The following is a 21,893-nucleotide window of genomic DNA, read 5'->3' on the forward strand; positions in this document are numbered from 1 at the left end:
GCAGGGCACCGAACCCCTCCCCAGCCCTGCAGCCCATCCCCAATGCCAGCACAACCCACGGGGGGGACACACAACCAACCCCCACGGCCTCACGGGGGGGGACACCCCCAGACCCATGTAACCCCGGTGAGACATCTTGGGGGCTGGGCGTGGGGGGGGGGGGCACACTCAGGGGGGGCATCCCCCCGGGCAGGAGCTGCCAGGCTTAGATAAACCCCCTGGTGCCCACCTCGCCGAGATGCTCGTCTTATTTTTGTACCCCTACTGCCCTCCCCCCCCCCCCCATCTTTCCCCCTCCTTATCGCCCTCCCCCCCCCCCCCCCCCCACCCCCGATCCCTAATCTTTGCCATCTTGGGCTAATTGGATTTCCTGGGTCACATGGCGAGATAAAAAGTCCCCAAATCCCGGGGGCCGGGAAAAAATCAGGTTATCCATGGGGGAATTAAGGGAGAGAGCGGGGGGCAGCCGGCCCCGGGAGGACCCAACCGAGCTCTAACCCTGCCGCTGGCCACCCCCTCCCTCCCTCCCTCCTTCCTTCCCCCGACGGTCGCCACCTTCGGCTCGGCGGCGCCCGCCCCGGCTCCGAGCCTTCGCCCGAGGGCTTCGCTTCTTTCTCCCCCTCCTCATCCACCGCCCGCCCCCCAGGGGTGCGTGCGCCGAGCCCCCCGGAGAGCTGGAAGAGATCGGGGACCTAGACCTGCTCGAGGAGTTAGAGGAGGAGGAGGAGGCCATGGGGAGCGGGGCCAGCGCCGAGGACAAGGAGATGGCCAAGAGGTCCAAGGAGCTGGAGAAGAAGCTCCAAGAGGACGCCGATAAGGAGGCCAAGACGGTCAAGCTGCTCCTGCTCGGTAAGGGAGGAGAGGGAGGTGGCCCTGGGAGGGTGCAGGAGATGTGTGCCCACCCCCCCCCCCACACACCACCCCCACCCGACCTCCCCCAGACCCTCTTGATACTGGGGGGTGGGCAGGGAGGAAGAGCAACCATGAAGAGGGGACAAGGATGGAGATAGGGATGGGGACAGGGATGGGGGATAGGGATAGGGATGAGGATAGGATGGGGATAGGGACAGGGATAGAGATAGGGACAGGAATAGAGATAGGGACAGGGATGGGGACAGGGATAGGGACAGGGATAGGGACAGGGACAGGGACAGGGATAGGGACAGAGATGGGGACATGGATGGCGACAGGGATAGGGCCAGGGAGAGGGGTGGGGACAGGGAGAGGGATGGGGATGGGGATAGGGACAGGGAACCCTCAACCCTGTTGTCTCCAGGTGCTCTGCTCTCCTTCAGGCCAAGGAGAGTCCCTTCCCCGCTGCCCTCCTCAGCTGATGAGTTCCCCTTGAGGTTGTCCCCCCAGCTGGATGTCCCAGGGGTTGTGCCCAAGGGTGGCACCAGCTCTCGATGGCACCAAGACAAATGGCAGGGCCAAAAGAGACAGCACAGGGATGGGGAAGGCACCACCAGGGCACCACGTCCCACCTGGGCACCACATCACACCAGGGCACCATGTCCTACCTGGGCACCACATCACACCAGGGCCAGGCTGCAGCACATCTCAGAGGGGTCAGCAAAGACCCTGGGGAGTGAGCAGCACCCCCCAGAACCCTACTGCTGGGCGCGGGGCCGGGGCAGGGGAACGCCTTGGGGGTTCCTCTGAACCCCACTCGAGCGGTGGGGGTGACCCCCCGGGGAGCCACCCGAGGGCCCTGAGGGGCAGGGGCCGCTGGCAGAGGCTTATCCAGGTGGGGGGGCCGGGGTCAAGGCGATTAGCAGCCTAATTCTAAGCGGCTTCCTGTGCTGCCCTAAGCTGCTTAGGGCACCCAAGCCACCACTTGTGGTGCCCGCGGTGGGTGGGAGCAGGAGACCCCCCCCAAGACCCCCCAGAACCCCCATGAGACCCCAGCCCCCCCATGAGACCCCAGCCCAGAGGATCTCCACCACCCCTGGAGGTCCCTGAGGTGTGGTCCAGCTCTGAGTGCAAGGGGAGGATGGACATGGGGGTGATGAGAGGAGGAAGAGGATGGGCTGGGTGTTAGGCCACGAGGCGGGGGGGTGAGGGGGGAGGGGTGGCAGAGCAAGAAGGGGCTCCAGGAGGTGCCCCCCGGTGGGGCATCAGGGGTGTGGGCAGCACTAAGATGTCCTGCCACCCTTTTGCAGGGGCTGGAGAGTCAGGCAAGAGCACCATCGTGAAGCAGATGAAGTGAGTATGGCCTGAGGCAGCCCAGCTCGGAGGGCTGGGGGAGGGCCACCAGGACGAGACCCCAGCCCCCCTCGGCCAGGAGGTGGCAGGACCTCGGTCACCCCCTGCCCGGCCCTGCCCTGCCCGGCCCTGCCCTGCCCGGCCCTGCCCACATCCACGCCGCTGCTGGCGCTCTGCTGATGCCCAGGCTGGGCTGGTGCTGGGAGGGGCCTGCGGGGCAGGGGGAGGGGAGGGGGGGGAACCTCGGGGTGCCAGAGCTGAGGGTCGAGGACACTGTGCCCCCCTCCCCCCGCCCCAGGATCATCCACCAGGACGGGTACACGCCCGAGGAGTGCATGGAGTTCAAGGCCATCATCTATGGCAACATCCTGCAGTCCATCCTGGCCATCATCCGAGCCATGTCCACGCTGGGCATCGACTATGCAGAGGCTTCCCGGGCGGTCAGTGGGGCTGGTTGTGCCCACCCACCCCCTAAGTTGTCTCCATCCCCCCCCCAAGTTGTCCCCATTCCCCCCCCATGTTATCCCCATCCCCAGGGGTCCCCACCCCCCCAAACTTGTCCCCATCCCTCCCACTTATCCCCATTCCCCTCCCAGTGATCCCCATCCCCCTCCCCAGCTGTCCCTATCCTCCCCATGTTATCCTCATCCTCCCCATGTTATCCTCATCCCCCCCATGTTATCCCCATCCCCCCAAATAATCCCCATGCCCCCCAGTTGTCCCCATCCCCCCCCAAGTTATCCCCATTCCCGCTTGCCCACACCCCCCTCAACTTGTCCCCATCCCCCCCACTTACCCCCATCCCCCTCAGCTGTCCCCATCCCCCCCCCAGTTATCCCCATCCCTAATTGTCCCCATCCCCCCCACTTATCCCCATCCCCCCCCCACTTATCCCCATCCCCCCCCACTTATCCACATCCCCCCCACTTATCCCTATCCCCCCCCACTTATCCCCATTCCCCCCCACACTTATCCCCATTCCCCCCGCACTTATCCCCATCCCCCCCATTTATCCCCATTCCCCTCTCCCCGACTTGTCCCCATCCCCTCCCCCACCTCCCCCAACCCCACCCTGCCCTGGGGCTGGGAAGTCCTCCGGGCTGAGCTCTGCGGCGGCCCCGGTGCTGCCCAGCCCCGGGGGGCGCGGGGTGGGGGTTGGGGGTGGGGGCTGGGGGTGCTGTGCGTCTCCGGGCGCCAGGGGCTGGTGCCAAGGGCTGGCTGTGGCAGGACGATGGGCGGCAGCTCTTCAACCTGGCCGACTCCATCGAGGAGGGCACCATGCCCCCGGAGCTGGTGGACTGCATCCAGAAGCTGTGGAAGGACGCAGGGGTCCAGGCTTGCTTCGACCGGGCGGCAGAGTACCAGCTCAACGACTCCGCCGCCTAGTGAGTGTGCAGGGCGGGCACCCGGCCGGGCACGGGCCGGGGGGCACAGGCACAGCCCCCCCCGGGGGATCGCTGCCACCTCCCACCCGGCCCCAGTGATTGATTCCCTTCCTGATCCTTCGGGACTCATCGAACTGTCAGGGCTGGGAGGGACCTCAAGGCTCAGCCGGCTCCAACCCCTCCCCTGCCCCGGGCAGGGACACCCAGGGGCACAGTGCCCAGGGGGGGTTGGAAGCTCTCCCCCCCAGCAGACTCCACAACCTCTCTGGGCAGCCTGCTCCAGGCTCCAGCAGCCTCACCCCAAACAACTTTCTCCTCCTGCTCAGCTCCAACCTCCTGCCTGACACTTTGTGCCCCTTGCCCCTTGGCCTGGCCCTGGGCACCACTCAGCAGAGCCTGGCCCCAGCCTCTTGCCCCCCACAGCTCCTTTAGCTCTTGCTGAGCATTGCTCAGCTGCCCTCTGGGGCTGCTCTGCTCCAGGCTCTCAGCCCCAGGGCTGCTGCCAGAGCTGCTCCAGGCCCCTCAGCAGCTTTGCAGTCCCCAACCATCCCATCCTGGTGCCCCTCCTTGGGTTTCAACTCTCCCCTCTTAAACAGCTCAGGGAATAGCCCTGGATGTGTGCCCTGGGATCACAGAGCTGCTGAGCTTGGGAGAGAGCTTGGAGGTCACAGAATCACAGAGCTGGCAGGGCTGGGAGGGAGCTCAAGGCTCAGCCAGCTCCAAGCCCCTGCCATGGGCAGGGACACCTCACACCACAGCAGCTTGCTCACAGCCACCTCCAGCCTGGCTGCAAACACCTCCAGCCAGGAGGCTGCCACCACCTCCCTGGGCAGCCTGGGCCAGGCTCTCACCACCCTCCTGGCCAACAACTTCTTCCTCACAGCCAATCTCCAGCTCCCCACTTCTAGTTCTGCTCCATCCCCCCCAGTCCTGTACCTCCCTCACACCCTCCAAAGTCCCTCCCCAGCTTTCTGGGAGCCCCCCTGAGAATACCCCAAGGCTGCTGCCCTCCAGCCCACCAGTGCCATCTTCCAGCCCACTGGAGTCATCTGTCCCTCCAGTGCCATCCTCTGCCCTCCTGGTTCCATCCTGTGCCCTTTTGGTTCCATTCTTTGCCCTCCTGGTTCCATCCTCCATCCAACCAGTGCCATCTTCCAGCCCCAGCTGGTGCTGTCCCCATTCCAGCAATGGCCATCCTGCTCCATCCCACCAGTGCCATCCTCCATCCTTCTGGTGCCATCCTCCACCCCACCAGTGCCATCCTCCCTCCTACCAGTGCCATCCTCCATCCCACCAGTGCCACCCTTCACCCTTCTGGCACCATCCTCCATCCCACCAGTGCCATCCTCCCTCCATCCCACCAGTGCCATCCTTCATCCCAGCAGTGCCATCCTCCATCCTTCTGGTGCCATTCTCCCTCCCACCAGTGCCATCCTCCATCCTTCTGGTGCCATCCTCCACCCCACCAGTGCCATCCTCCACCCTTCTGGCACCATCCTCCATCCCACCAGTGCCATCCTCCCTCCCACCAGTGCCATCCTCCCTCCCACCAGTGCCATCCTCCATCCCACCGGTGCCATCCTCCCTCCCACCAGTGCCATCCTCCATCCCACCAGTGCCATCCTTCACCCTTCTGGCACCACCCTCTATCCCACCAGTGCCATCCTCCACCCCACCAGTGCCATCCTCCACCCTTCTGGTGCCATCCTCCCTCCCACCAGCATCTCCTTCCATCCTACTGGTTCCACCGGGCTGCAGCCCCCTCTTGTGCCCCCACCCCAGTGTCCCTACAGCCCCCCCCCTGGGCGCTGCTGCCCTGCATTCATTCAGCCTTCAAACCGGCCCCAAAAAGCCATTTGGGGGGGGGGGGGGAGGGGGACACAGGCCGTGGGCAGCCCCTCAGCAGTGCCCCCCTCCCCTCCTGTCCCCTCCCAGTTACCTGAACCAGCTGGACAGGATCACAGCCCCTGGCTACCTCCCCAACGAGCAGGATGTGCTGCGCTCCCGAGTGAAGACCACAGGCATCATCGAGACCAAGTTCTCTGTCAAGGACCTGAATTTCAGGTGGGGGATCCCCAGCCCCCCCCCATCACCTCTTCACCCCCCTCCACACCCCTCACCACCCCCCAGCCCCCCTCATCACTTCCCCACCAGCCCCAGCGGTGGGGAGGAGGTTCTGGGCTGACCCTGATGCTGCAAGGAGCACCAACCCCACCCGGAGCAGGGCACTGATCCCTGCCAGGGTGCTGGCACCAGGACCTTAGGGGTGGCAGGAGCAGGTGTGTCACATCCCTTTGCCATCCCTGTCCCCTCCCCTCCCCATTCTTGTCACCTTCCCCTCCCCATCCTTGTCCCCCACCCCATCCTTGTCCCCTCCCCACCCTTGTCCCCTTCCCCTCCCCAACCTTGTCCCTTCCCCATCTTTGTCCCCTCCCCTCCTCATCTTTTTTCCCCTCCCCATCCTTGTTCCCTTCCCCTTCCCATCCTCATCCCATCCCATCCCCTCCCCATCCTTGTCCCTTCCCCTTCCCATCCTCATCCCATCCCATCCCCTCCCCATCCTTGTCCCTTCCCCATCCTTTTCCCTCCCCTCCTCATCTTTGTTCCCTCCCCATCCTTATCCCTTCCCCTCCCCATCCTTGTCCCCTCTTCTTCCTTGCCCCCTCCCCATCCTTGTCCCCTCATCCTTGTCCCCTTCCCCTCCCCAACCTTGTCCCTTCCCCATCTTTGTCCCCTTCCCTTGTCATCTTTGGTCCCTCCCCATCCTTGTTCCCTTCCCCTTCCCTTTCCCATCCTCATCCCATCCCCTCCCTATCCTTCTCCCTTCCCCTCCCTACCCTTGTCCAATCTCCATCCTTGTCCCCTCCCCATCCTTGTCCCCTCTCCTCCCCATCTTTGTCCCCTCATCCTTGTCCCACTCCCCACACTTGGCTCCTCCCCATCCTTCTCCCTTCCCCTCCCCATCCTTGCCTTCTCCCCATCCTTGTCCCCTCATCCCTGTCCCCTTCCCCTCCCTATCGTTATCCCTTCCCCTCCCCATCCTTGTCCCTTCCCCCCTACCCTTGTCCACTCTCCATCCTTGTCCCCTCCCCATCCTTGTCCCCTCATCCTTGTCCCATTCCCCACACTTGCCCCCTCCCCATCCTTGTCCCCTCCCCATCCTTGTCCCCTCATCCTTGTCCCCTTCCCCTCCCCATCCTTGTCCCCTCATCCTTGTCCCCTTCCCCTCCCCATCCTTGTCCCCTTCCCCTTCTTATCCTTATCCCTTCCCCTCCCCATCCTTGCCCCCTCCCCATCTCTGTCTCCTTCCCTCCCCATCCCTGTCTCCTCCCCATCCTTGTCCCCTCCCCATCCCCGTCTCCTCCCCCCGCCTGCCCCTCGGCAGGATGTTCGACGTGGGCGGGCAGAGGTCGGAGCGCAAGAAGTGGATCCACTGCTTCGAGGGCGTCACCTGCATCATCTTCTGCGGGGCGCTGAGCGCCTACGACATGGTGCTGGTGGAGGACGACGAAGTGGTGCGTGCCAGGCCTGCCAGGGCTGCCCAGCCACAGCTGCAGAGGAGCTGGGGGGGCTGCAGAGGGAGGAGCCCAACCCCCCCCCCCCCCGCTCCGGGTGCTCTGGGAAGGGGGTGGGGGATCGTGGAATGGGTTAGGTCGGGAGGGGTCTTCAAGGACATCCAGCTCCAGCCCCCTGCCAAGGGCAGGGACACCTCCCACCGGCCCAGGATGCTCAAGGCCTCATCCAGCCTGGTCCTGGACACCTCCAGGGAGGGGACAGCCACAGCCTGCCCCAGGGTCTTACTGGAGATCCAAGCTGGGTCCAGCTGATCCCAGCAAACATCTCAGCGCTGACTCTGGGGCACAAGCAGCACAACCAAGGTCATCCTGCCCTTGAGGAACTCTCCCCCCTGGTCCTCCTGAGCAGCCACCAAGGGCTCCCAACACCAACCTCCTCCTGGGAGCCACCATCCCACCTGGGAGCCACCATCCCACCTGGGAGCCTTCCCAGGAGCAGGAAAACCTCCCAAGAGAGGAGTAGGAGAAGAGACACTGACTGGGCTTGGAGAAGGAAGATGTCACCCAGAGGAGGAAGGTGATGGCCCCAACGTGGGTCACCTCTGGGAAGAAGCAAAGGGCTGAAGAGGAGCAGAGCAGGAGCAAACCAGGAGCAGAGCAGGGGCAGAGGGCAGGGAGCAGGAGCAGAGCAGGGGAAGAGAAGGAGGAGGAGCAGGGCAGGAGCAAACCAGGAGCAGAGAGGAAGGAGGAGCAGGAGCAGGGCAGGGGCAGGAGCAGGAGCAGGGCAGGAGCAGGAGCAGGGCAGGAGCAGGAGCAAACCAGGAGCAAAGCAGGAGCAGAGAAGGAGGAGGAGCAGAGCAGGAGCAGAGAAGGAGGAGGAGCAGAGCAGGAGCAAACCAGGAGCAGAGAGGAAGGAGGAGCAGGAGCAGGGCAGGAGCAGGAGCAAACCAGGAGCAGAGAAGGAGGAGCAGGAGCAGGGCAGGAGCAGGAGCAAACCAGGAGCAGAGAAGGAGCAGGAGCAGGACAGGAGCAGGAGCAAACCAGGAGCAGAGAAGGAGCAGGAGCAGGGCAGGAGCAGGAGCAAACCAGGAGCAGAGAAGGAGCAGGAGCAGGGCAGGAGCAGGAGCAAACCAGGAGCAGAGCAGGGGCAGAGGGCAGGGAGCAGGAGCAGAGCAGGGGAAGAGCAGGAGAAGGAGCAAAGCAGGAACAGGGAGCAGGAGCAGACCAGGAGCAGGAGCAGAGCAGAAGCAGAGCAGCAGCAGGAGCAGAACAGGAGTTGAGCAGGAGCAGAGCAGGAGCAAACCAGGCGCAGAGCAGAAGCAGAGCAAGAGCAGAGCAGAGCAGAAGCAGAGCAAGAGCAGAGCAGAGCAGAAGCAGAGCAGAAGCAGGAGAAGAACAGGAGTTGAGCAGGAGCAGAGCAGGAGCAGAGCAGGAACAGAGCAGGAGCAGAGCAGGAGCAGGAGCAGAGTAGGAGCAGAGTAGGAGCAGAGCAGGAGCAGAGCAGGAGCAGGAGCAAGAGCAGAGGAGGAGCAGAGCAGGAGCAGGAGCAGAGGAGGAGCAGAGCAGAAGCAGAGCAGGAGCAGAGCAGGAGCAAACCAGGAGCAGAGGAGGAGCAGAGCAGGAGCAGAGGGGGAGCAAACCAGGAGCAGAGGAGGAGCAGAGCAGGAGCAGAAGCTCAGCAGAAGCAGAGCAGGAGCAGAGCAGGAGCAGGAGGCCTTCTCCCCTGCCTGGCACTGTGTGGCAGCACTGTGTGGCTGTGTGGATGCAGGGTTTGGAGCTGCAGCTTTGCCTCCTGCCTGCTCCTCTCCTGAGCTGCAGGGCTTGGAGCTGCAGCTTTGCCTCCTGCCTGCCCCTGCCCAGAGCTGCAGGGCTTGGAGCTGCAGCTTTGCCTCCTGCCTGCTCCTGCCCAGAGCTGCAGGGCTTGGAGCTGCAGCTTTGCCTCCTGCCTGCTCCTGCCCAGAGCTGCAGGGTTTGGAGCTGCAGCTTTGCCTCCTGCCTGCTCCTGCCCAGAGCTGCAGGGCTTGGAGCTGCAGCTTTGCCTCTTGCCTGCTCCTCTCCAGAGCTGCAGGGTTTGGAACATGCAGAGGCCAGGGTCCAGCAGGAGCAGGAGGGACTGCAGCACCTCAGCCATCATGGATCCTACCCTCAGCACCCCTCTGGATTGATCCCAGCAGCACAGAGGATGTTTGGATGGGCAGAGGGAACTGCAGCACCTCAGCCGTCATGGATCCCACCCTCAGCACCACCAGGATTGGTCCCAGCTGCTCACAAAGGAGCACAGAGGCTGTTTGGATGGGCAGGAGGGAGTGGAGCACCTCAGTCATCATGGATCCCACCCTCAGCACCACCAGGATTGGTCCCAGGAGCACAGAGGATGTTTGGATGGGCAGGATGGAGTGGAGCACACTCAGCACCACCAGGATTGGTCCCAGCTGCTCACAAAGGAGCACAGAGGCTGTTTGGATGGGCAGGAGGGAGTGGAGCCCCTCAGTCATCATGGATCACATGCTCAGCACCACCAGGATTGATCCCAGGAGCACAGAGGATGTTTGGATGGGCAGAAGGGACTGCAGCACCTCAGGCATCATGGATCACATCCTCAGCACCACCAGGATTGATCCCAGGAGCACAGAGGATGTTTGGATGGGCAGAAGGGAGTGGAGCACACTCAGCACCACCTGGATTGATCCCAGCAGCACAGGGAGTGTTTGGATGGGCAGGAGGGACTGCAGCACCTCAGTCATCATGGATCCCACCCTCAGCACCACCAGGATTGGTCCCAGCTGCTCACAAAGGAGCACAGAGGATGTTTGGATGGGCAGGAGGTACTGCAGCACCTCAGCCATCATGGATCACATCCTCAGCACCACCATCAGGATTGGTCCCAGGAGCACAGGGAGGGTTTGGATGGGCAGGAGGGAGTGGAGCACCCTCAGCACCACCAGGATTGGTACCAGCAGCACAGAGGATGTTTGGACGGGCAGAGGGACCTGCAGCACCTCAGTCATCTGAATCCCACCCTCAGCACCACCAGGATTGGTCCCAGCTGCTCACAAAGGAGCACAGAGGATGTTTGGATGGACAGGAGGGAGTGGTGCACCTCAGGCGTCATGGATCCCACCCTCAGCACCACCTGGATTGATCCCAGGAGCACAGAGGATGTTTGGATGGGCAGAAGGGAGTGGAGCACCTCAGCCATCATGGATGACATGCTCAGCACCACCAGGATTTGTCCCAGGAGCACAGAGAGGGTTTGGATGGGCAGGAGGGACTGCAGCACCTCAGCCATCATGGATCACATGCTCAGCACCACCAGGATTGGTCCCAGGAGCACAGAGGATGTTTGGATGGGCAGGATGGAGTGGAGCACACTCAGCACCACCAGGATTGGTCCCAGCTGCTCACAAAGGAGCACAGAGGCTGTTTGGATGGGCAGGAGGGAGTGGAGCCCCTCAGTCATCATGGATCACATGCTCAGCACCACCTGGATTGATCCCAGGAGCACAGAGAGGGTTTTGAAGGGCAGAAGGGAGTGGAGCACACTCAGCACCACCTGGATTGGTCCCAGCTGCTCACAAAGGAGCACAGAGGATGTTTGGATGGGCAGAAGGGAGTGGAGCCCCTCAGCCATCATGGATCCCACCCTCAGCACCCCTCTGGATTGATCCAAGGAGCACAGGGAGGGTTTGGATGGACAGAAGGGACAGCAGCACCTCAGTCGTCATGGATCCTACCCTCAGCACCACCTGGATAGGTCCCAGGAGCACAGAGAGGGTTTGGATGGGCAGGAGGGACTGCAGCACCTCAGTCATCATGGATGACATGCTCAGCACCACCAGGATTGATCCCAGGAGCACAGAGAGGGTTTGGATGGGCAGGAGGGAGTGGAGCACCTCAGTCATCATGGATCCCACCCTCAGCACCACCAGGACTGGTCCCAGGAGCACAGAGAGGGTTTTGAAGGGCAGAAGGGAGTGGAGCACACTCAGCACCACCTGGATTGATCCCAGGAGCACAGAGGATGTTTGGATGGGCAGAAGGGAGTGGAGCACCTCAGCCATCATGGATCACATGCTCAGCACCCCTCTGGATTGGTCCCAGCTACTCACAAAGGAGCACAGAGGATGTTTGGATGGGCAGGAGGGACTGCAGCACCTCAGCCATCATGGATCCTACCCTCAGCATCACCTGGATTGGTCCCAGGAGCACAGAGGATGTTTGGATGGGCAGGAGGGACTGCAGCACCTCAGTCGTCATGGATCCTACCCTCAGCACGACCTGGATAGGTCCCAGCTGCTCACAAAGGAGCACAGAGGATGTTTGGATGGGCAGGAGGGAGTGGAGCACCTCAGCCATCATGGATCCCACCCTCAGCACCACCTGGATTGGTCCCAGGAGCACAGAGAGGGTTTGGAAGGGCAGAAGGGAGTGGAGCACACTCAGCACCACCTGGATTGATCCCAGCAGCACAGAGGATGTTTGGATGGGCATCAGCCATCATGGATCCTACCCTCAGCACCACCAGGATTGATCCCTGGAGCACAGAGAGGGTTTGGATGGGCAGGAGGGAGTGGAGCACCTCAGTCATCATGGATCCTACCCTCAGCACCACCTGGATAGGTCCCAGCTGCTCACAAAGGAGCACAGAGGCTGTTTGGATGGGCAGGAGGGACTGCAGCACCTCAGTCATCATGGATCCCACCCTCAGCACCACCTGGATTGATCCCAGCAGCACAGGGAGTGTTTGGATGGGCAGGAGGGACTGCAGCACCTCAGCCATCATGGATCACATCCTCAGCACCACCATCAGGATTGATCCCAGGAGCACAGGGAGGGTTTGGATGGGCAGGAGGGAGTGGAGCACCTCAGCCATCATGGATCCCACCCTCAGCACCACCTGGGTTGGTCCCAGATGCTCACAAAGGAGCACAGAGGATGTTTGGATGGACAGAAGGGACTGCAGCACCTCAGTCATCATGGATCCCACCCTCAGCACCACCAGGATTGGTCCCAGGAGCACAGAGGGTGGTGGGATGGGCAGGAGGGCCTTGGGGACAGGAGCAGGGACACCGAGTGCTGAGGGCAGGAGCAGCATCTCCATCAGCCCAGGGCAAGCTCTTGTCTGGGGGAGTGAGGGAGGGGTCTGGGGGGGTCTGGAGTGGGCCAGAGGGGTGTCCAGCCCGGTGACTGGGGTCCCACCTTGGCCTGCAGAACCGCATGCACGAGTCCCTGCACCTCTTCAACAGCATCTGCAACCACAAGTTCTTCGCAGCCACCTCCATCATCCTCTTCCTCAACAAGAAAGACCTCTTTGAGGAGAAGATCAAGAAGGTTCACCTCAGCATTTGCTTCCCAGAGTATGATGGTGAGTTCAGAGGCACAGAGCTGGCAGGGCTGGGAGGCAGCTCAAGGCTCAGCCAGCTCCAAGCCCCTGCCATGCCCAGGGACACCTCACACCACAGCAGCTTGCTCACAGCCACCTCCAGCCTGGCTGCAAACACCTCCAGGCAGGAGGCTTCCACCACCTCCCTGGGCAGCCTGGGCCAGGCTCTCACCACCCTCCTGCCCAACAACTTCTTCCTCACAGCCAATCTCCAGCTCCCCACTTCTAGTTCTGCTCCATCCCCCCCCAGTCCTATCCCTCCCTGGCACCCTCCAAAGTCCCTCCCCAGCTTTCCTGGAGCCTGCATCCCTGCATCCCTGCCCAGCCCCCCACATGGCTTTGGGATCCCTCATCCCCAGTATCCCTGCACAGTTCCAGGCATGAGCTCATCCTGAGCATCCCTGAGTGGTGCTGGGATCCTCTGCCCTAAGCATCCCCACACAGAGAGTCACAGAGCTGCCAGAGCTGGGAGGGAGCTCAAGGCTCAGCCAGCTCCAAGCCCCTGCCATGGGCAGGGACACCTCACACCACAGCATCCTCCCCAGCCCTGTCCCTCCCTGACCCCCTCCAAAGTCCCTCCCCAGCTTTCCTGCAGCCCCCTGCAGCTCCTGGAAGGCCACAAGGAGGTCTCCTGGGAGCCTTCTCCTCTCCAGCCTGCACAACCCCAACTCTCTCAGGCTGTCTGCAGAGCAGAGCAGCTCCAGCCCTCTGCTCCTCCTCCTGGCCCTTCTCTGGACACCTTCCAGCCCCTCCAGAGCCTTCCTGGCACAGAGGCTCCAGAGCTGGCCCCAGAGCTGCAGCTGTGGGCTCAGCAGAGTGGAGCAGAGGGGCAGAATCCCCTCCCTGGCCCTGCTGGCCACACTTCTCTTGCTGCAGCCCAGGCTCTGCTTGGCTCTCTGGGCTGCCAGTGCTCCCTGCTGGCTCCTGCTGAGCTTCTCCTCCCCCAGCACCCCCAAGGCCTTTCCTCCAGGGCTGCTCTCCAGCCAGTCCCTGCCCAGCCTGTGTCAGTGCCTGGCATTGCCCTGCCCCAGCTGCAGGACCTTGCCCTTGGCCTTGGTGAACCTCCTGAGGTTGTGCTGGGCCCAGCTCTGCAGCCTGCCCAGGTCCCTCTGGATGGATCCCTCCCCTCCAGACTGTCCAGGATGGAACCCTTCCCTCCAGCCTCTCCAGGTCCCTCTGGCTGGATCCCTTCCCTCCAGCCTGTCCAGCTCCCTCTGGATGGATCCCTTCCCACCAGCTGTCAGCAGCACCACACAGCTTGGTGCTGAGGCTGCCTCAGTGCCACTTGTCCATGGCACCATCGAAGCTGTTAACCAATACTGGTGCCAGGACTGATCCCTGAGGGACTCCATTTGTCCCTGGCCTCCACTTGGACACCTGAGACCCCCTCCCAGAAAAACCCCCACCCCACCCAAGCAAGCCCCATGGGCACAGCACCTTGGGTTGGGGTGGTGCTGGGATCAAACCCAGGTGCTGCAGGCAGGAGTAGAGGAGGAGGAGGAGGAGAGCAAATGTGGGCTCAGGAAGGTGTTTGGAAGGGTTGAAGTGGAGTAGAATGGCTTCTGTGGTGGTGGTGGGAGGTGTAGTTGCCACCCAACCCTTCCCCTCCTCCTCTTCCTCCTCCTCTGGAGGAAGATTTCAACCCCCCCCAAGCCCTAAGCATCCCCTGGAGCAGGCTGCCCAGGAAGGGTTGGGGAGTCTCCTTCTCTGGAGGTGTTCAGAACCCAGCTGGATGTGACCCTGGGTGCCCTGCCCTGGGTGCTCCTGCTCTGGCAGGGGGGTTGGACTTCATCAACTCCAGAGGTCCCTTCCAGCCCCTAACATTCTGTGAGATCCTGATTCCCTGCTTCTGATTCCTACTTCTGATTCCTGATTCTAATTCCCTGCTTCTGATTCTGATTTCCTGCCTCTGATTTTCTGCTTCTCTGCTTCTGACTCCTGATTCCGATTCCCTGCTTCTTTGATTCCCTGCTTCTGATTCCCAGATTCTGATTCTCTGATTCCAGTTATCTGATTTTCTGATTCTGCTTCTCTGCTTCTGCTTCTGAATCTCTGATTCCTGCTTCTGATTCTTGCTTCTGATTTTCTGCTTCTGAATCCCTGATTCTGATTCTCTGCTTCTCTTTCTCTGCTTCTGATTGTCTGCTTCCCTGATTCTGCTTCCCTGATTCTGATTCCCTGCTTCTGCTTCTGATTCCCTGCTTCTGCTTCTGATTCCCAGCTTCTGATTCTGATTCCCTGCTTCTGATTCTCTGCTTCTCTGTTTCTGCTTCCCTAATCCTGCTTCTGCTTCTCTGCTTCTGCTTCTCTGCTTCCCTGCTTCTGATTCCCTGCCTCTGATTCTTTGCTTCCCTGATTCTGATTCTCATTCTCTGATTCCAATTCTCTGATTTTCTGATCCTGCCTCTCTGATTCTGAATCTCTGATTCCTGCTTCTGATTCTGTTTCTGCTTCCCTGCTTCTGCTTCCCTGCTTCTGATTCCTGCTTCTGCTTCCCTGATTCTGAATCTCTGATTCCTGCTTCTGATTCTGTTTCTGCTTCCCTGCTTCTGCTTCCCTGCTTCTGATTCCTGCTTCTGCTTCCCTGATTCTGATTCTGATTCCCTGCTTCTGCTTCCCTGCTTCTGATTCCTGCTTCTGATTCCCTGATTCTGATTCTGATTCCCTGCTTCTGATTCCTGCTTCTGATTCTCTGCTTCTGACTCCCGATTCTGATTCCCTGATTCTTTGAGTCTCTGCTTCCCTGATTCTCTGCTTCCCTGTTTCTGATTCCCTGCTTCTGCTTCCCTGATTCTGATTCACAGATTCTGCTTCCCTGCTTCTGACTCCCTGCTTCTGCTTCCCTGTTTCTGATTCCTGCTTCTGATTCCCTGCTTCTGTTTCTGATTCCCTGCTTCTGTTTCTGATTCCCTGCTTCTGATTCTCTGATTCCCTGATTCTGATTCCCTGTTTCTGATTCTCTGCTTCTGACTCCTGATTCTGATTCCCTGCTTCTTTGATTCCCTGCTTCTTTAATTCCCTGCTTCTTTGATTCTCTGCTTCCCTGATTCTCTGCTTCCCTGTTTCTGATTCCTGCTTCTGATTCCTGATTCTGATTCCTGCTTCTGCTTCCCTGCTTCTGCTTCTCTGCTTCCCTGTTTCTGATTCCCTGCTCCTGCTTCCCTGATTCTGATTCCTGATTCTGATTCCCTGCTTCTGCTTCCCTGCTTCTGCTTCTCTGTTTCTGACTCCCTGCTTCTACTTCTGCTTCCCTGCTTCTGCTTCTCTGCTTCCCTGCTCCTGCTGCCCTGCCGCTCCTCTCCCCGGGGGGAGGCAGCTCGGCAGCGAGCTCGGTTTGGCCTCTTCCCTTCAGGCCCCAACACCTTTGAGGACGCTGGGAACTACATCAAGACCCAGTTCCTGGACCTGAACATGAGGAAGGACGTGAAGGAGATCTACAGCCACATGACCTGTGCCACAGACACCCAGAACGTCAAGTTCGTCTTCGACGCCGTCACGGACGTCATCATCAAGGAGAACCTCAAGGACTGTGGCCTCTTCTGAGCACCTCCCTGCCAGGTACCACCTGAGGGCTGCCTGCTGAGCCACAACCCCAGGCTTGGGTTTGGGGCTTGGGCTTGGGAGGGGTGGGGGTGAGGATGTGGCAAAGCCAGCTCCAGACCTGCACAGGGACCCCCAAAGCCTCCCGCGGGGAGCCCCCAGGGGAGGTTCAGCTTGGCCATGAGGAACAATTTCTGCCCACAGAAGGTTGCCCAGGCCTGGCCCAGGCTGCCCAGGGGGGTGGTGGAGCCTTCAGCCCTCTGTGGGTGCTGTGGCTGCAGGGCCAGAGAGTGCTGGGTGCTGGTTTGCTCTTGCTGAAGGAAAGGAGAGGCACTGCCTCCAAGGAGGACACTGAGGGGCTGGAGAGGGGCCAGGAACTGGGGAAGGGGCTGGGGAGGAGCAGCTGAGGGAGCTGGGGGGGTTGAGCCTGGAGCAGAGGAGGCTGAGGGAGACCTCATTGCTCTCTGCAGCTCCCTGAGAGGAGGCTGCAGCCAAGGAGCAAGTGACAGGACAGGAGGCAATGGCCTCAGGCTGCCCCAGGGGAGGTTCAGCTTGCCCATGAGGAACAATTTCTGCCCCTTGAAGCTTGCCCAGGCCTGGCCCAGGCTGCCCAGGGGCAGTGGTGGAGCCCCCAGCCCTGGAGGGGTTTTAGAGCCCTGGGGCTGTGGTGCTGAGGGCCCTGGGGTGGTGCTGAGGGCCCTGGGGTGGTGCTGAGAGCCCTGGGGTGATGGTGCCCTGGGGCAGGGCTGGGTTGAGGCTTGGCGTGGATGATCAGCCCTGACCTGGGGCACTGCAGTTCCCTCTCCCTGGGCATGGTGTGAGGAGAAGCTGTGTCCCTGTGCCCTGTGCCCACCTTCCCTCTACCCTGTGCTCACCCTTCCTGTGCCCTGTGCCCACCCTTCCTGTGCCCTGTGCCCTGTGCCCACCTTCCCTCTACCCTGTGCCCACCCTTCCTGTGCCCATCTTCCCTCTGCCCTGTGCCAACCCTCCCCATACCTTGTGCCTGCCCTCCCCGTGCCCTGTGCCCACCCTCCCCATACCCTGTGCCTACCCTCCCTGTACCCTGGTTCCCTGCCCTCCCCGTGCCCTGTGCCCACCCTCCCCAAACCCTGTGCCTACCCTCCCCATACCCTGGTTCCCTGCCCTCCCCGTGCCCCGTGCCCACCCTCCCCTTGCCCTGGCAGCCACGCCCGGGCCGCTGGGCAGCCTCTGACCTCCCCTTCTCTCCCTTCCTCCCCGGCAGAAGAGGGAAGGACCTCTGCGTCCTGTCGCCGTTCTGCCGAGCAGAGCCAGATGGATCCAGCAGGAGACCCCCAAGGATCCAGCAGGAGACCCCCAAGGATCCAGCAGGAGACCCCCAAGGCACCCAGACCCCGGACCCCAGCCCTCACTTTTTCTACGGCCTGCCCGCCCGGGACCCCTCCTCCGGAGCCCCCGGGACCCCTCCTCCGGAGCCCGCAGCTGGAGGGGGCCGAGGCTGAGCCTCCCTCCGCCCTCCCCCGGCCGCTTCCTCCTCGGTCTCGGCTGTGCTGCAGAGGAGAGAGCCCTGCGGGGCGGCACCGAAGAGCCTGAGCTCCCCTTCCCCCCCCCCCACCCCGCCCCGAGCCAGCCCCAGGGGTACCCAAAGAGCTGAGCCCCCCCTGCAGCCCCCCCGGCCCTGGGGTGGGCAGCGCCAGGGGCCAGGCTCTGCTGCGCTGCTCCCCGAGGGGAATCCATCGGAGCAGGAGGGGCTGGGAGAGGGGAGGGGGAGGCAGAGGAACCTGCAATGGGTTGGGGTTGGAAGGGACCTTGAGGAGCATCCAGCTCCAGCCTCCCCCCTGCCATGCCCAGGGACAGCTGCCCCCAGCACAGGCTGCTCAAGGCCTCATCCAGCCTGGTCCTGAACACCTCCAGGCAAGGAGCATCCACAGCCCCCCAGGGCAGCCTGTGCCAGGCTCTCCCCAGCCTCACTGCCAGCAGTTCCCAGGCTCCAGTCCCCCAGCAGGAAGCCTTCCTGTGCCTCCCTGCATGGAGCTGGGCTGGGCCCTGCCCTGCTGCCCCCAAACCACCCAGCAGAGCTTCCCTGCCTGCTGCTCCAGGCAGGGAGCAGCCACAGCCTCCCTGGGCAGCCTGTGCCAGGCTCTCCCCAGCCTCAGGGGGAAGAATTGCTTCCTAATCCCAGCCCAGGAGAGCTGCAGAGCTCAGCTTGTTGCCCCCTCCTGCAGCTCTGTCTCAGGGCAGCATCTTCACAGCACCACAGCAGGGATTGGGCTGGAAGGGAGCTCAAAGCTCAGCCAGCTCCAGCCCCCTGCCATGGGCAGGGACATCTCCCACCAGCACAGCTTGCTCAGGGGCCTCATCCAGCTTGGTCCTGAGCACCTCCAGGGAGGAGGCAGCCCCCTCCCAGTGCCTCCCCACCACGGGAGCCAAGCAGACCCTGGGCAGGAGCAGGGGAAGGGTTTGGCGGCCTGAGGCTTGCGGCAGGCACCGGAGGGGTTGTGGGCTGGGGGTGGGGGTCAGGGTCTGGGGGTGGCATCACCCTGAGGGAGCAGGCAGGGGCTGGCTAGGGAGGAGCTGGCGCCTGGGCAGGGCTCCTGCTGCTGCTCAGAGCTGGTTGTGCTCCTGACTGTCTGTAAATAACCCCTGGGGCTGTAGCTGAGCTCTGTGTCCCCTCCCGGCCCAGCCTGGAGACCACCAGCAGCTTCCCCACCCCCCCGTAGGAGAACCCAAATAAAGGAGCAGGCAAGGACCTGGGGCTGGCTGCTGCCTCTCCTTCCTCCCACCCCATCCATCCTTCCCCTCCCCTGGCTGCTCCCCAGCCCTGCTCCCCCCCTCCCAGGCCCTGCAGCAGAGGCTGCCCCACAGCTTCTGCCTTCCTCCCCCCCTCAGGCTCCTGCTGAGAGCAAACCTGCTGCCCAGGTGGGCACAGCCCTGGCAGCTGCTGGGGATGGGGAGCCAGGGAAAGGGGGCAGCAGGCCCCCCGCAGCCAGAACACCTCCAGCACCCTGCCTGGGTCCTGAGCTTGGCTCACAGCAACCCCAAGAAGGTTCCAGGCTCGGGGCAGAGGGGCTGCAAAGTGCCTGGAGGGGAAAGGGCTGGAGAGCAGGGCTGGGGAGGAGCAGCTGAGGGCCCAGGGGGCACCAGGCTGGGTGGCAGTGCTGAGCTGCTGGAGGCTCTGCAGAGGGCCCTGGGCAGGCTGCATCCATGGCTGAGGCCAAGGGGCTGAGGATCAGCAAGGCCAAGGGCTGGGGGCTGCACTTGGGGCACAGGAAGGCTCCAGGCTGGGGGCAGAGGGGCTGCAAAGTGCCCAGCAGGAAGGGCCCTGGGGGTGCTGGGTGCCAGCAGCTGGAGAGCAGCCAGGGGGTGGCCAGGGGGGCAAGGAGGGCAGCAGCAGCCTGGGCTGGAGCAGCAGTGGGGTGGGCAGCAGGAGCAGGGCAGGGCTGGTGCCCCTGGGCTGGGCACTGGGGAGGCCACAGCTTGAGTGCTGGGCTCAGCTCTGGGCTCCTCACTGCAGGAAGGAGATTGAGAGGCTGGAGCAGGGCCAGGGAAGGGCAACAGAGCTGGGGAAGGGTCTGGGGAGGAGCAGCTGAGGGAGCTGGGGGGGGTTGAGCCTGGAGGAGGCTGAGGGAGACCTCATTGCTCTCTGCAGCTCCCTGAGAGGAGGCTGCAGCCAGGTCAGGGTTGGTCTCCCAAGGAGCAAGTGACAGGACAGGAGGCAATGGCCTCAGGCTGCCCCAGGGGAGGTTCAGCTTGGCCATGAGGAACAATTTCTGCCCCTTGAGGCTTGCCCAGGCCTGGCCCAGGCTGCCCGGGGGCAGTGGTGGAGCCCCCAGCCCTGGAGGGGTTTCAGAGCCCTGGAGCTGTGGTGCTGAGGGCCCTGGGGTGGTGGTGCCCTGGGGCAGGGTTGGGTTGAGGCTTGGTTCATTCCCAGCCTGCTTCAGTGATGCTCTGACCCCCTCCTGGCTTTGGGGTGGTTCCTGCAGCCTGATTCCCTCCTCCTGCTCCCTCTGCTGCACCCTTGCCCAGGGGCACAGTGCCCGGGGAGGGGGGGTGGGGGTTGGAAGCTCTCCACCCCAGGAGACTCCACAACCTCTGGGGGCTGCCCAGGGCAGTGGTGGAGCCCCCAGCCCTGGAGTGGTCTCCCAGCTGTGATGCTGAGGGCTGGTGGTGCCCTGGGGCAGGGCTGGCTTGAGGCTTGGGTTCAGTGCCCAAAGCTCTGTTCCCTCCTGGAGCCCTTTCCACGCCCAAGCACTGAGAGCCTTCCTCACCTTCCATCCTCACTCCCTCCCCACCACTCCTCACCCCCTGGCAAGCCCCCAGGGGAGGCTGAGAATGAAGTGCAGAGCAGGCTGAGAGGTTCACTCACCAGTTTAATACTGCCAACAACTACACCAGACTGGGACTGTACAGCTGACAGACTGGGGGCAGGGGGGGGCAGGAGGAGCCCGGGGTGGGGGGGGAGCTCAGAACATCACTGGGGGGCAACACAGTGGCAAAGGAGGGAGGGGGCAGGGGTTTGGCACCACATATACAGAGTCAAGGCATGCTCAGGACAGCTTGGAGGGGGGGAGTTTGGGGAAGAGGGGGTCCAGACAAGAGAAGGCTCAGGGTCAAGGCAGGCTGAGGTGCACCCATGGCAGACTGGCCCCAAAAATAAACCCAGGGGGGGCAGGGGAGAGGGGAGAAGCAAACCCCAGCAAGCAAAGTGGGTGAGGGGCTGAGGAGCAGCACTTCCCCCAAGCACTTTGGAGCTCACAGCTGCCACAAGCCAGGGGCTGTGCTCAGCATGAAGCTGGTTTGAAGCTCCCCACCCCCACTCCCCAGCCCCCCCTTCCCTTCTCCCCCATTCCCATTTGAGGTCAAGCATCCAGCAGGCTTCAGCCCTTACAACCCAAGAAGCTCAATCAGCTTCATCCCTGCTGCAGGAGCTGCTGAAGGGCAGCAGCAGGATGGGGACCAGAGACCCAAGAAGCTAAACCAACTTCATCCCTGCTGCAGGAGCTGCTGAAGGGCAGCAGGATGGGGACCAGAAAACCAAGAAGCTAAAGGAGCTTCATCCCTGCTGCAGGAGCTGCTGAAGGGCAGCAGCAGGATGGGGGACCAGAGACCCAAGAAACTCAACCAACTTCATCCCTGCTGCAGGAGCTGCTGAAGGGCAGCAGGATGGGGACCAGAGACCCAAGAAGCTAAACCAACTTCATCCCTGCTGCAGGAGCTGCTGAAGGGCAGCAGGATGGGGACCAGAAGCTGAAGAAGCTCAACCAACTTCATCCCTGCTTCAGGAGCTGCTTGAGATCAGCAGCAAGAGGGAGACCAGAAGCTGAAGAAGCTAAACCAACTTCATCCCTGCTGCAGGAGCTGCTGAAGGGCAGCAGGATGGGGACCAGAAGCCCAAGAAGCTAAAGGAGCTTCATCCCTGCTGCAGGAGCTGCTGAAGGGCAGCAGCAGGATGAGGACCAGAAACCCAAGAAACTCAACCAACTTCATCCCTGCTGCAGGAACTGCTTCAGATCAGCAGGATGGGGACCAGAGACCCAAGAAGCTAAACCAACTTCATCCCTGCTGCAGGAGCTGCTGAAGGGCAGCAGCAGGATGGGGATCAGGAAACCCAAGAAGCTAAACCAACTTCATCCCCTGCTGCAGGAGCTGCTGAAGGGCAGCAGGATGGGGACCAGAGACCCAAAAAGCTCAACCAACTTCATCCCTGCTGTAGGAGCTGCTTCAGATCAGCAGCAAGAGGGAGACCAGAAGCTGAAGAAGCTAAACCAACTTCATCCCTGCTGCAGGAACTGCTGAAGGGCAGCAGGATGGGGACCAGAGACCCAAGAAGCTCAACCAACTTCATCCCTGCTGCAGGAGCTGCTGAAGGGCAGCAGGAAGCAGGAT

At 62.2% G+C, this 21,893-nt stretch overlaps 2 protein-coding genes across 2 annotated transcripts; both read left to right on the top strand.

Moving 5' to 3' along the window:
* Positions 1–572: 572 nt before the first annotated feature.
* GNAT2 (G protein subunit alpha transducin 2) lies at positions 573–18,756 on the top strand. Its single transcript, XM_068164743.1, has 9 exons — positions 573–849; positions 2,163–2,205; positions 2,504–2,645; positions 3,433–3,590; positions 5,526–5,654; positions 6,976–7,105; positions 12,317–12,470; positions 15,841–16,046; positions 17,272–18,756. Exons 1-8 carry the CDS (start codon positions 732–734, stop codon positions 16,029–16,031), a joined length of 1,065 nt encoding a protein of 354 aa, XP_068020844.1. The 5' UTR covers positions 573–731; the 3' UTR covers positions 16,032–16,046; positions 17,272–18,756.
* On the top strand, positions 7,188–8,467 carry LOC137454626 (serine/arginine-rich splicing factor 4-like). The gene is given in 2 exon segments (XM_068164744.1): positions 7,188–8,001; positions 8,003–8,467. Coding segments are annotated over 2 exon segments (699 nt in total). The 5' UTR covers positions 7,188–7,685; the 3' UTR covers positions 8,386–8,467.
* Positions 18,757–21,893: the final 3,137 nt, after the last annotated feature.

The sequence above is a fragment of the Melanerpes formicivorus genome, unplaced genomic scaffold (assembly GCF_026170545.1).
Source record: "Melanerpes formicivorus ecotype bairdi unplaced genomic scaffold, bMelFor1.0.p_v2 SCAF_82, whole genome shotgun sequence".
NCBI classification, from domain to species: Eukaryota; Metazoa; Chordata; class Aves; order Piciformes; family Picidae; genus Melanerpes; species Melanerpes formicivorus.